Genomic DNA, 13,045 nt, shown 5'->3' on the forward strand with positions numbered 1-13,045 from the left:
ATTTATATTAATGTTTATATAAATTTTAATGTGTCTTTTTTACTGTACATTTGATTGCAAAATTTTACTGATAGGAAAAGAATTTGTAAAAGCTGGACTTATTTGGATAGGAACTCATAATTACTAGTGCAAATAGTGTTAATCAGCAGTTATCTTCTTGCTAGACTTCATGATGAAAATACGGCATGTTGAAATAATCTGTGACCTAATCTGAACATCTGAATTCGTTTTGTAGGATATGGCAAACAGCTGCATTTCAGTTCAGAGCTAAAACAAATACACTGTATTGACCCATTGAAGATTACAGTAGGCTTTTCAGTTCCATGTTAGCTGTACCTATTGAAGAAAATTGATTTGGGAGTGCTTCTGCTTTTGAATGATCCTTTTTTTAATGTCCGGAAGAAAGGAAATAGAACATACGGACGATGGGACTTTGATGTGTAAAGAAGTTAATTATCTAAACCATCAAACAAAAAGTGGGCTGTGGAAGTAATTATTGGAAAGGGTCTGATGAAGCCTGACAAGCTGTTGGTTTTTTATGTCAAGAAAATGCTGCGTACACCTGCTTGATTTGAAAGTTAAATCATTTGGTTGCAATAGGAAGACCAAGTTTTTGGTGAAGCGGTAGCTGATAAGCTTTCAGCTCTCAAACCTACTGATACTTATACAGCTGTATGACACTTCACATTTTTTTAATTAACTGTTCTTGTCCACTTGAAGGGCAGGAACCTTTAAAAGTGTTTACTCCAAAACAGGACACGCACGAATCGCGGATGTTATGCTATGAGGAGGCAACCGTGGAATTGTGTCCCTATTTTTTTGGGAATTTTGGCAAAATGCTTAATAAATTAGCAGAGCAGATCTTCATGCGTAAAGCGAAGTGTCTGCCCTGGATGTTTGAAGAAAATGGCCATATGCTTTAAATGATGTAGTTAGGTTTTTTAGGAATATTGAAATTAAAAACCCCTTAAGTCTTTGTATGTTACTCAGTTTTTAAACTTGAAGGCACATATGATTGGTATGTTTCAGGGTTTTTTTTTCTACAGCTGTTTTGTAGAGTATTAACTCAGGCACTCCCCTAACTACTTGCTCTAGGGTCTGGGTAAAATACAGAGTTTGCAGGGTATTAATTTATATTTAGGAATATTGATACTGTGGTATTGGATAGAAATACATAGCTACTAAAATAAATCATAATCATTCACAACCAAGTAATACACAGTAAAATATATATGAATTTCCAAATCTTTGAGCTGTTCCTGACTACCATTGCAGCAGCTTCTTCACTCCCTCCTGTGTGCACATGGAGTTTTTCTGGAAATACTCTGTCACCTTCCTTCATGTTATAGATATTTTATATATAGATATATTTTAAAACGTTACTAATTTGACTGTTAAGATTCTATGCCTCTCTGGTAACTGCTGATTATGGCAAGATCCTGCTAACACTTAAGCCTGGTGTGTAACTGCTCCTGTGATTAAAATCAGACTTCAGTGGGAGTAGATTTGTGATTAAAGTTACACATGTGCATAAGTGCTTGCAGGATGGGGCCCTCAATTAGAATCTGCTTGAAGATGAACAGAAGCCTGTGAAAATCTGTTTGAAAGCATTAATAAAAAAAGTAAACCTGTCTAAATGCAGAAACTTTCTACTTTTGTTGTTCATCCTTATGCTGTTACGCTATTAGCTTTTCAAAACACTAATTTGTTTGTTACTTCTTGAAAGTATCTTGTGTTTTGTGTCTAGAGTGTTTTAAGTTTTCTGAAACCAAAGCATGACATTTGTGATTGATTGCAATGCTTTTAATTGCATTTATTGTAAATCTGGTCATGTAGTTTTAGATTGGTTTTTAGAAAAGAAACCTATTTTTACCTTAAATTTTTACACTGGAGAAAGGTAGAATCTTTTTTAGAGGTCTTACAGCAAAGCAAACTACATTAACATGTGGTTTTCATTGTCGTTACTACTGGTACTACTTATAGTATAAGAAATGAGCAGCACAACTCAACTATTACTACCGTGCCTTCCTAGAAGAGGAAGAAATGCAGTGCGAATATATTCTGTTTATCAGGAGACTTACACAGTGTGTGCAGTTCTCTGTTAAAATAATTCTTAAATGGAAAAATGAACCTCCCTATTTTATATTTATAGAGTTTTCCATAATTAGATAAATTTTGGTTTGTCAGTAAATTCAGTTATTAAAAAAATGAGATTATTTGAAGGCATTTGACCTTCCTGTTATTTCATCCCACTCTTGCTAACACATTTCTGGTTTAAAGACTTAAGTAATATGTGTCCATAAAGGTGGTGTTTTAGAAATGAAGCTCGTGCTTTCAGTGTTCATCAAGTTTTACGTGGCGTTTTCTGAGACTGGATTTTACTCCTTTTAGTCTCAGTGGAGTGGGGATGGATGTGAGTTTCTTGTGCTTTGGATACTGTAGAAGAAGGCTGTTTCAGGTTGCAGGATCCTGGTGCCAATGAATACCTTGTGTTCCAGAATAACAGTGGGTTTTATCTTAATGCTTATCCATTGGTGCACCTCAAGTACCTCTAAATGTGTTGATGGGATGATATTTAAAAAAATATCACACATTTTCAGTACTTGGCTTATGGTAAACATCTAGTCTCTTCTATCTCTACAGTATCTCAGGCTTCTTTTTGCATGCAGAGTCTTTGCATTCAAATCTATCCCAAAAAGCTTTTCTTCCCTTTTGACTATCTAGTGTGAAACATAATATGGTCTCTTTACAATGAAAGTATTTTAAGTGCTGTTGTTTCTTTGTTTACTCAGATGAGCAGCACTGTGGCCAGCCCGATGTCAACGATTGCCTCTTCAAGTGGCGGAAGAAAATCGACAAGCTTTACGCCTGAATTGCAAAGCATGATGTAAGTAATCAGTCAAAATATCTGGTGATATCAATATTTTGTGTGCATCTTTTAGCTGGTTTCTTAGAATGTGTGTATAAGGGTGATGGGGTGAAGAAGAGCAGGTATTAGTGATGGATCTGTTAGTATTTTACTTCTGATCTGTGGGGTGAGTTGGATAAATAAAAACACACATCCTGTATTGAAAGGGAAGTCCTGCTGAGTAAAGATGTGTATTTTTAATATTACTTTAGAAGTCATTAGAGACCTGTATTTCTCAGTCCATCAGAGAAAGTCAAGCTTCTTGTTGTCATATATCCTTTTTTTAATAAATACTCTGTATTAACATCTTTCAGTGCTAATACAGAGAGTTTGACTGCAGAGATCGTAATATTGCTGATGAAACTGAGATATGGAACAGTTGTAAATAACCGGGTTTTGAGAGACAGGAAGTAAAGTTGTTAAAAGGACAAGTTATTTGTTGCTGTCAATTAACAGTGGACTCTTAGAAACCCGGTCCCAAGCTGTGATATTATATGATTTTGTAGTTCACAACTTCTAAAATGTTGGACGTTATTTAAACAGGTGGGTTTTGTCTATCTGTGCATAATCAGAAGGATTCCTTGTCTAAGAGTCGTCTTTATCTTGACTGCACTAGGCTGACTGCAAGTCTTCATTTGGTGGGAAGCAACATATTCATCAAAAAGTCTGACCTGCCACTATACAGCATTTTTTTCGCCTTTCTATATGTACCCAAGACACAGAGCAGTTGGGATGGGTAAGGGGAGGAAGTAATGAGCGTGCTTCCATGTGGATTCGTGCTCTTGATTTATCAAACCCTGTAAAGAATATTTCAACCCAGAGCTAAAAGATATCAGACCTTTAAGGCTGCAGATAGAGAGCTTGGCTCTAGTAGCTCGTGTCTGAATTGTATATTTTTAAAAGAATATATGACTATGACTGTTACTTAAGGGGGAGAGAGGGTGCACATTTGCCATTTGCTGAGGTCAGCTGCACATGAAAGGGAGCTTTGCTTTATGAAATCTTGCAAAATTGTCTTAAAGGATTTTTCCTTCTGTTCATTTGTCAAGAGTTGAAAATGAAACAAAGAAGGCCAGTCCCAGAGTACTGAGACATAAATCTGTGGTTTTGGAAGATAGTGGTAATTATTGGCTCTTTTCACTGAAGTCTTAGCTCTTGGAGGACTGTCCAAGATGATGTTGAAGATAGGATGAGGTAAGGTAGGATGAACTTAACAGGGAATGAATTTTGGGCTACTGATCTCTAATTTGGCAAATCATTGAAAACACTCATTATTTGAAAACTTCTTTTTACTCTTTTTTTTTTGTTTTGTTTTTCTTTTTTTGGATATAAATCAGAATAGTTACAGCATCTACCTTCTGACCCATAGATCGGTGATTACGATTTAATGACAGGGAAATGTTATTTATTAAAACTATGGCTGCATCCCTGTTGTCACCATGATACTATTGCTTTGGTCATTTTACTCTAGGTCAGGAATCATTGAATATCAAATTATTAGTTTGCATGTGGCTTTTAATGTATTACTTTGTGTGAGTTAAAATTTTAGATCATTTTATCTGAAATGTTCCATTCCTTTCCTTCCACCTTCCATCACTTTAGAGCTGAAGATTACGATAGGAAGAACTGCTTTGGTTTTTATTTATATATTTAGAAATAGGTCTAAAGAGATGTAAATATTTTTTTTTGCTTGTTGCCTTCAATTACCATAAAGAAATTAAAAGTATTCCAAGCTTCAGCAGATAATAAATGTTTACCTACGTAAAAAGTGCATTTGACATAATGGAAATATTTTTGAGTATTAGGAGATATGGGATTAATTAATGGTGGTGCGAATAATGCCGTTTCGCTTGTTCTGTCACATGTCATAGATTTACCTTCACTGTCATGTAACAGCTTCTGATTTAAATAGTTATATGGGCAGTAAATGTGAAGGGAATTACTTGCCTCTGTTAAATTCGACAAAGTTCCCTGTCTGAAAGTAGAAGATGCAATTTGTTTTCGGTTAAACACCCTTAAGAGAATAGTAGATTGCTGTTAAGTGGAGCATGGGATGCATTCCACTGGTGTATTTTTCGGTATAATATAAATGAGATAATGAACTGTTTCCTGTGCATTGAATCTTCTGAAGTACTTTGTTACAAAGCCAGGGGTTTGCAATAGCGGGTTCTTTTTCAGATAGAAAAATATTAGTTCTTTCCTTCAAGAGAATTTGGTTCAGTTATTGTTCACATCTATTACAGTCATCTACACTGGAAAATATACGTGTTGTTCTTGGTGGCGAAAATAAGTGTGTGTTTAAAAAACAGGAGAACAGCCATGAAGTTTGGGGTCAAACAAGCCTGTGCATCAATGCGGATCAGTATCTGGGGAGCCTGCATTTTATTTAACTGTGGACTTCCTGATAAAGTGTTTTGAAACAACCCTCCCCGCCAGTATACACATGATTCTGTCAGAACGGAGAAGTTATTGTTGGCCATACAAATGGAAGAAATCGACATTTTCATTTTGCTTCAGAACGGGTTCTACTTTGAAAGCTATGCAAACAGATCTGTGCTTTACAGTAACAATTTTCAGTTTTATTAAACGAGTAGGAATTGAAGAAATTCCTTGAATGTAACAAACACATTGAAAGTTACATTTTTATTGTTTGCTGGAAGAAAGGGAGACTTTTGAAATGATAAAGTGCCAGGGATGAAGCATGTGGAGGAAAAATGACAGCTGTTTCTTTTGGCCAGGACTGCAAAATGAAGTTGCCACTTTAAAATAACTTTTCAGGCTCTGACAGAAGCTGACGTTATTTTATAAACTATGTAATTTAGGAAGATACAGATTCTCGCATTTTGGCAATTCACAACAAATCCATCCTGACATCTTAAGATCCTGGGAAACAGTGGAGCATTACAGTGCAAAAAAAGGTAACAACTTTCCTAAAGAGAAGTAGATAGAGACTGACTATGCATAGTTTGTAATTGTGAAGTTGAGTAGGATCACCAGTTTCACCTGTTGTCATTAATGTAGAGTAATGGGAAGAGTAACTTCAACTTGTCCTGCCCTTCTCAACAAAAAAATGTGTGCAGCAAAAGGATGAACTTGTGAGGAATAAGTCATACAGGGACACTGGGTGCTAATGCAGAATGGCATTTGTTAGTTGGATTTTAGAGTCATAAAGGCCAGAAGGAAGGTAGAAAAACCATGTTGTTGAAGTAGAATATCAAATCCTTTTACAATCCAGTAATAAGGTCTGGAAGTCTGTGCATACCAGTGCCTCACAGTCTGAATTTACAGCACTGAAGTATTGAGTCAGGGTTTGATTCCCTGGAATGCTTAAATTTATATGTACTGCTAAGCTTGGGAATAATCCCATTTAAAGTGAGGAGGTTATTTGTATGTTACGTAGGTGACAACTGTGTTTGAACCACAGAGTCAGGGAATGAGCTGGATCCTTTTGTAGAATTGTGTCTTTATGGTAAGCTCACAAATATTTTTCTGATTTGTTTGAGAAGGCAAGAAATGTATAGGAGTCTTGAAAAGAAATCATAAAATATTGCAGAAAAGCTGCCTTAAAATGTATAGAAGTTTTTTGTAGTATACATACGTATTTTTTTACTAATAAAATTGTTTTTCCATTAAGAAAATTCAAAATGTTTATGTGCATTTGAAGAATTATTTGTGTTTGTTAGAAGAGAAGTCTGTTCTATATGATGTCTAATGCCTGTGTAAATAGTATGAAGTATAACTAGTGATATTATTTAATATGCTGATTACCTTAGGAGGAATACAGAGCTAAATAAAAGTATCAGACTGTCACAAACCACCCAGTTGTGTCAGTTAACAGTGCATTGCCTTTTATACGGATATGTTTGGCTTTTAATTGTTAAAACCTTGGCATTATTTGATATTTATCTTATAAAGAGCATAATGCTATGTAGATTTAGCTCTGACTCCCTCATCCTTTATTTGTGTTTGGATGTTTTATTATGTTACCATAGAACTTCCAGCAGTAGGTGTTAATCACGTAAAAGTTTTCAGCACTTGTGGTGCATTTTGCTGAGTTTTGTTTTACATAGATTCATATGGCTGATCTACAACCTGTTTCCGAACCAACTGCTGGCCTGAGGTCGGCTGCACTTAAATTACAGCTCTGCCCAGTAGGTTCACAACCATGATGATTTCTCAGTAGCTGTTAAAATTCATAATTTGGTTGAGATCATCTATTTCATGCTATAAGCAGTATGTAGAGAGTGAATTTCTGGAAACTGGTGTTTTACTCATTTATGTTGAACAGTTTGTGAATGAAGAGGGAGGATTTTTCCCCTCAGTAAAATATCTTGATTTTTCTAAACTATTTTAACTATTTACAAACATACTAATTACTGTGATCTGAAGTTAATTGAGAAGCTGTTTTTATTGATTCAGTGTGTTTTTTTTTTTTTTCTCTGAAAAATCTTATACAGGGGGAACAGAAGCCATACTCAAGATTAGTTTAAGTTACCAGCAGAATACTTCTAAAAATCACGTAAAATTTTCTAATGGCAAACATATCTTTAAACGTCAGTTTTCTACACTCAACAACTTGATCGAGTGTTTAGCTTTCCATGTTTCAGTAATTTTATGACAGCTAAAAATTTGTAGGATTTGGCTCCACGTTGATGAGAAATCTTTGAATTTTATTGTATAAAGTACTAGTTAAACTTCCGTATTGAAGAATATGTGTTTTGTGGTTGTTTTTTTGTCTACTGAATTTTTTGTGCCTCAACATGCAGAATCATTGGTCATGGTAGACTACATTAACACAGTTACATCAAATTTAGTGTTGCTACTGATTGCTTCTTCCAGACAGTGAAAGTGTGTCCAGTTCTTATCTCAACTTTCTCCAACTTATAGCTTGTATCCGTCTCCAATGTACTCCAATGTTGTGTTAGTGTGCAGTAGAGATTGTAATAAAAACTTCCTATTCCATTTTTATTTCTAAATATGATACTTATAATCTATTTTTAATTTTTTAACATGTAGTAAATGATGGCAGAGACTTGGTAAGAATTCGGTGTAGTTCTTAAACCTCTATCATTAAGAGTCCTTGGTCATGTCTGCCCAGCTCTTGGGGCATTTACGTGGTCCCTATTACTGAAGAATAAAGCTTTCTCAATATTAATCATTTTTCTCCTGCCCTTCTCCATTTTTATGGATTGGTGTGTATGTGCATTTTGGGTCATCGTTCATCTATTTGGTACAAGAATCAAGTGAGGAAAAACTAAGCAAAGGCCTTCGGTTTTGCTAGCATGCTGGCTGTTTTGTTCTGTTGAATTAATGTATTTCATTAAGATCATATATGATCCCTCACCAATCTACTGACAGTTCTGTTTGTTCAGTGTCTCTTTCTCCAGGAAACAGTGGCAGAATAAGCAATTAATATTGAGCACAGGTATGCTGAATGTAGGACAAGAAGTTTGGTAATAGGAAGAATCCAGTTTGGGAGAGTGATGGCGAATCATTTCAGAGATGAAATTCCTGTCTGAATACTTTCAGTGGCTAAAATCCTCAGATAAAGTCTGTCCTAAATTTAATGAAGGCCACATCACGTGAAGAAGTAATAATTCAGTCATGTTTTTCTATATATACACATCTGTACTTAGCTATAAGGATAGAGAATGCTATAGCAACATCTTAAACGCTTCTGTGTAGAAGAATATGGATCTCCAAGGTAATTCTGGGGACGAAGAAGTTTCTTTCAGTAGTTTATGATAAAAGGAAAATTTGAAAAAGCTTTTAGTTTCAGGTCAGAGTTATCAGAGCATGGGGAAAACCACTTGTATTTGGTTATGTTCTTTTTATGAATGCCTACTGTAATAGTTAAAAAATGAAGTTAGAAACTTGTTTTGACCGACTTGCAGCGCTGTAAGGAAAACTCAAAATCATAGTTGTATTCTTGCCTCTGTTAATTTTCAGGTCACAAGCATCACAATTACAGGTGGTTATTCAGACCCAACAGAGGATACAAAGCTCATTTCCTCTGTCTTGCTATTTTTCCCCTTCTCTTATTTTCTCTCTCACTGCTTGTTAAAACAGACTAATAAACCACCACAGCTTATAGAAAACACCTTTAAAAATTGGTAAAGTTGGTAACTAGTGCCTGGCAGTTCTACTGGGGTGTGGTGCGTGTTTCATCTTAGTCAAGAAAAATGGGGTAGGTGAGTTAGGCTTTGTGGTACTAGTGTTATTTCATCTTGCTAAGATTAACTTGATATTTTTGATCTTCCTAATGCTACTGATTGTGCGGCTCAAATTCCCCACAGAAAAGGTGTAGAAAATACTGTTTGTGTTGATGTGTGTATATGGAGTGTAAGAAACTAAAGCAAATGGAAGAATTGCCTGTTGAGCTTAATACATCGCTACGTGTCTTCTTTTTATTTCCTTTTGGGCTTTTGCATCAAAACACTTCTGGGAACGTAAAAGGGAACGTTATGGAGAATAATAAGTGTGTTGCTGACCATGATGGTTTTCCACTGGAATGCTCTTTCAGTAATAATTTCTTATGCACTGGGGCTTTGCTGTGTGCTTTGGCCAATTTTCATGATCATTCCCATTGTAATGTTTTCAATAATATTTCCCAGTATAAACGGGCCAGTAGAGAGTGGTTCTAGACCTCTGGTCATTCATGAAGTGTCTAGATTGAACATAATTTTATTTTAAACTCATCGCATGGTATGAATGTTTATTTTTGCTTTCCTCTATACAACGTGATCTTATAAACTCTACTATTTTTATTGTCGGTTGCCACCTTGTCAATCAAGTGAGTTATTTTTAGGGATTCATCTACTTATTTAGGATTTCTTATGCAATCTCAGATGACAGTACCTTGGGGAACAGTGTTCTGAATTCTTGAATGCGAAATAAATTATCAAAAGTATGATCGCTGAACTAATCTTCTCTCCCACTGATGTATTTGGATAACCCCTGCTGACTTGAGTTGGATTACAATTTGTTCAGCACTGAATGACCTGGAAGATCCCACTGATTTCTTCTAGTATCAGATGTTAAATTTATTTTCAAACACAGAAATGCAAATTTTGATAATAACAGTGCCTATGTGTGCTAGTATAGTGTTTTCTTATCAGTTAGAAACTTCAGGGAACTCATTGCTCACTGCTGAAGAAATGTGATTCATACAGCTGTGCTTTGCTAGATTGTCTTGTGTTGGTGTGTTAATCCCGTTCTGAATATCAGAATAATTATAACTGAAGTACTTTGAGTCAGACTACATGCTAACTAAAAAAACCGTTACACAATGTACATTTTGTGTTGTTTGCAGGACATAATTTATTGTTGAATATTTAACTTAGTGTCTTATTATATGATATAATGAGGTAACTTTTAAAAGACATCCTTTGTCTGACAGAGAATTTAGACAAGAGCTACAAATCATTAACTGTTACAGTCAGCCTGCTACTTCATTTTTGATGAACATCTAATTTTGTCATCCTATTCTTCAAAACCACAATTTTTTATTTTAACACCTCCTTTTGATAATGGGATTTGATGCTGGTAAGTCCAGTTTGCAGTTGTCAAACTGTGGCCTTGATTATTTTGTGTTTCTATGATTTTTTTTTCTTTTCTTTTATACCCAAGTGTATAAGCTGGACTGACCCTTGTGAGGTGGATATAAGTGTAAATCCAAGAGCTGCCATTCCCCTCAGGCCAGGTTTAGTTCTTCTGTGGGAAGAAGAGAGTTTTTAGAGCATTGGCTCTCATATCTCTTTGGTTTCTTGGAATGCAGAGCACACACAGACCCTCATTCTACTTGAAACAAGTAAATGATTATGGTGACTAGAAGATTATGCTGAAAAGACAGTCTAGATTATTGTTTTTAATAAAACGGTCCTGAATTTATAGAGTATGCAACACACAATAAGCGTGTGCTTGAGTTGAATATTAATTTGTCTTACTGCATGATGAGGTTATGGTAGCGCTCGCATAACCCTCATATGCCTGTTACCTTATGGCTTCAGTCGGTTGTATCCTTATCCCTCTTGGCTTTGAAGTCGATCAATAAAATCATCTGACTTTGGATAGTTCGTTTGGAATGATAGGGGAGGAAAACAGCACTAATGACCCAGCTGAGGCAGCGCTCTGGTTAACCAAACTGTAATTTGGGATTGTAAAGAACTTCTCTATTCCGTCCCATACTTGTTTACCATATTTGAACCCAGGATTGTGCTGAGATTGCATTGTTCAAAAATAACCAGTTCCGCCTACTGAGCTGAAATCCTTCTCTGCAAACATGTCCAGAAGCCTTTTTATTTTCATTTTGTTTTTCAGATAGCGCCTTGCTTCTACCTGGTTAAATATATCAGGCATGAGTGGTACGAGAGAGAAAATTAGGAACAGAACCAAGTTTTCCTTTAAAGGTAGGATAGAGTACAGGAAGGACATTGATTAGGCGAGAGGAATTACTCCAGCACTTTCTGCTGCTGAGGTGACGTGATATTTGTAAGGTTTTAAGGGACAATCTCTTCTATGTGCAGTGCTTGACCCAAGAGGATTTTGCTGAAGAGGCTTGGTAGGGTTTGAACTGGTAATAAAAGACATGAGAGCTGAAAGTTGAGTGAGTTGTAGAGAACCCATTTGAAAATTTGTTCTTTCAAGCTGCCACAGTTCTGTACTTCAGTTTAAAGAGTAGCTATTTTACCTTTTAGTAGCAGAGTTCAGTTTAGTAGCTGAAGTTCAGCCTTACTAGTGTCAACCATTATATCTGAAATACCCTCATTTTATCTCTTTTTTGCTTTTTCTTTCTGTTGTTGGTTTGTGGCTTTGTTTTGGGGTATCCTGTCCCTACTTATGAACAGGGGAAGAGGCGATGGAAATTCTTAACCTACAGAGTAGTGCTCAGACAGTCTTTTACATCCAGCACATAAATCACCGAGTCTCTTTCCAGACTGATGAAGGGACGTACCCGTAACTAACTGCAAAATTACATTCATACTCAAAGTTTGCAAAAGAAACACACGAGGGATATTTTTATGAGGAAAGGCTAGAGAGATTACCCTGGGTAACAGTTTTTACTATAAACAAAATTAAGAAGTTTAGCGTTAGTTTGGTTATGTGTATCTTGTATTTCTTTACTCCTATGTTTTTCTCTTGCCAGTTCAAAATTAAGGTAGGTTTTACAGTTAATTTGTGAAACCAGTTGTCGTAAGTATGAGAAAAGTTGCTCTAAGGTTACAATACATACGGTTCTGCTCAATTCTGAGTTGCGCACAACTTCTCAAGCAGATCCTGTGTTTGAAATTTTGTTTTGAATTGATATATCTTAAGATATATGGTTCCAGGATTCTGAGCTTAGATTCCTGAAACTTTCTGGTTTTAGGTTTTGACAAGTTGCTCTAAGTTATTGGCTAATAACTAAGTAAAAGATTTTAAAATTTGGAAATGATCTGTCCTATTTAAGTGAAGACATACATATATGGTAACCAAATACTGATTAAGCCATAAACTAATACATTAATCAAGTTCAGTATTTTCTACTGTTCTCCCCAGTGTAATAAATTGTAATACGTTAGTTCTAGCAGGGTGAACCTCAAAATCCAGTTTAGCTACAGCTGTGACCATAACGGACAGATGTGTCTGTTCTTATCTGCTGGAGTGTTTAAACTGCAGCTGCTTGCACAACTTGCAATCTCAGTTTTGTTTTAGTCACGTTTAATTTGACAGTTCAGTAATCTGTATGTGTCGGTGTGGAATGTTATAGAATATTATTCATCCACAAAGAACACTAAGGAGATAGACACTATTTACTATTGGCTTTTTTATTCTTGCCAAGTCATTCCACCCCATGGGGTTATGTCCAATTGCATCAGGTAATTTATTGAAAATTTACAGTTAGACTACACGGGTGACCAGAGTTGGAAGGAGCAGAAGGAAATGGCAGATTTCACTGTGTCCTGGGTAGCAAACTTGGAGCGTCTTTCTCATGCAGGTGCTATTGCTGGCTCGTTCAACTCTGTGCCTTTTGAGATAAATACTTTACTTTTTTTTCTCCCATAAGGCCCCTCAGTTCCAGAAGGACAGGGAACTGCTGGAGACAGTCCAGCGTAGGGCAACAAAGATGATTAAGGGAGTGGAGCATCTCCCTTATGA

The 13,045-nt window shown here is 35.9% G+C and overlaps 2 protein-coding genes across 5 annotated transcripts in view; one reads left to right on the top strand and one right to left on the bottom strand.

Annotated features, from left to right (window-relative positions):
- Positions 1-13,045, bottom strand: part of RUNX2 (RUNX family transcription factor 2) — a 227,236-nt gene that overhangs the window by 190,378 nt on the left and 23,813 nt on the right. The window lies entirely within an intron of this gene.
- SUPT3H (SPT3 homolog, SAGA and STAGA complex component) overlaps positions 1-13,045 on the top strand; it is a 281,071-nt gene that overhangs the window by 7,253 nt on the left and 260,773 nt on the right. The window contains 1 exon segment of the mRNA XM_065835220.2: positions 2,793-2,887. Coding sequence (XP_065691292.1) covers positions 2,793-2,887 — 95 coding nt within the window.

This window comes from Patagioenas fasciata, chromosome 3 (assembly GCF_037038585.1).
Source record: "Patagioenas fasciata isolate bPatFas1 chromosome 3, bPatFas1.hap1, whole genome shotgun sequence".
NCBI lineage: Eukaryota > Metazoa > Chordata > Aves > Columbiformes > Columbidae > Patagioenas > Patagioenas fasciata.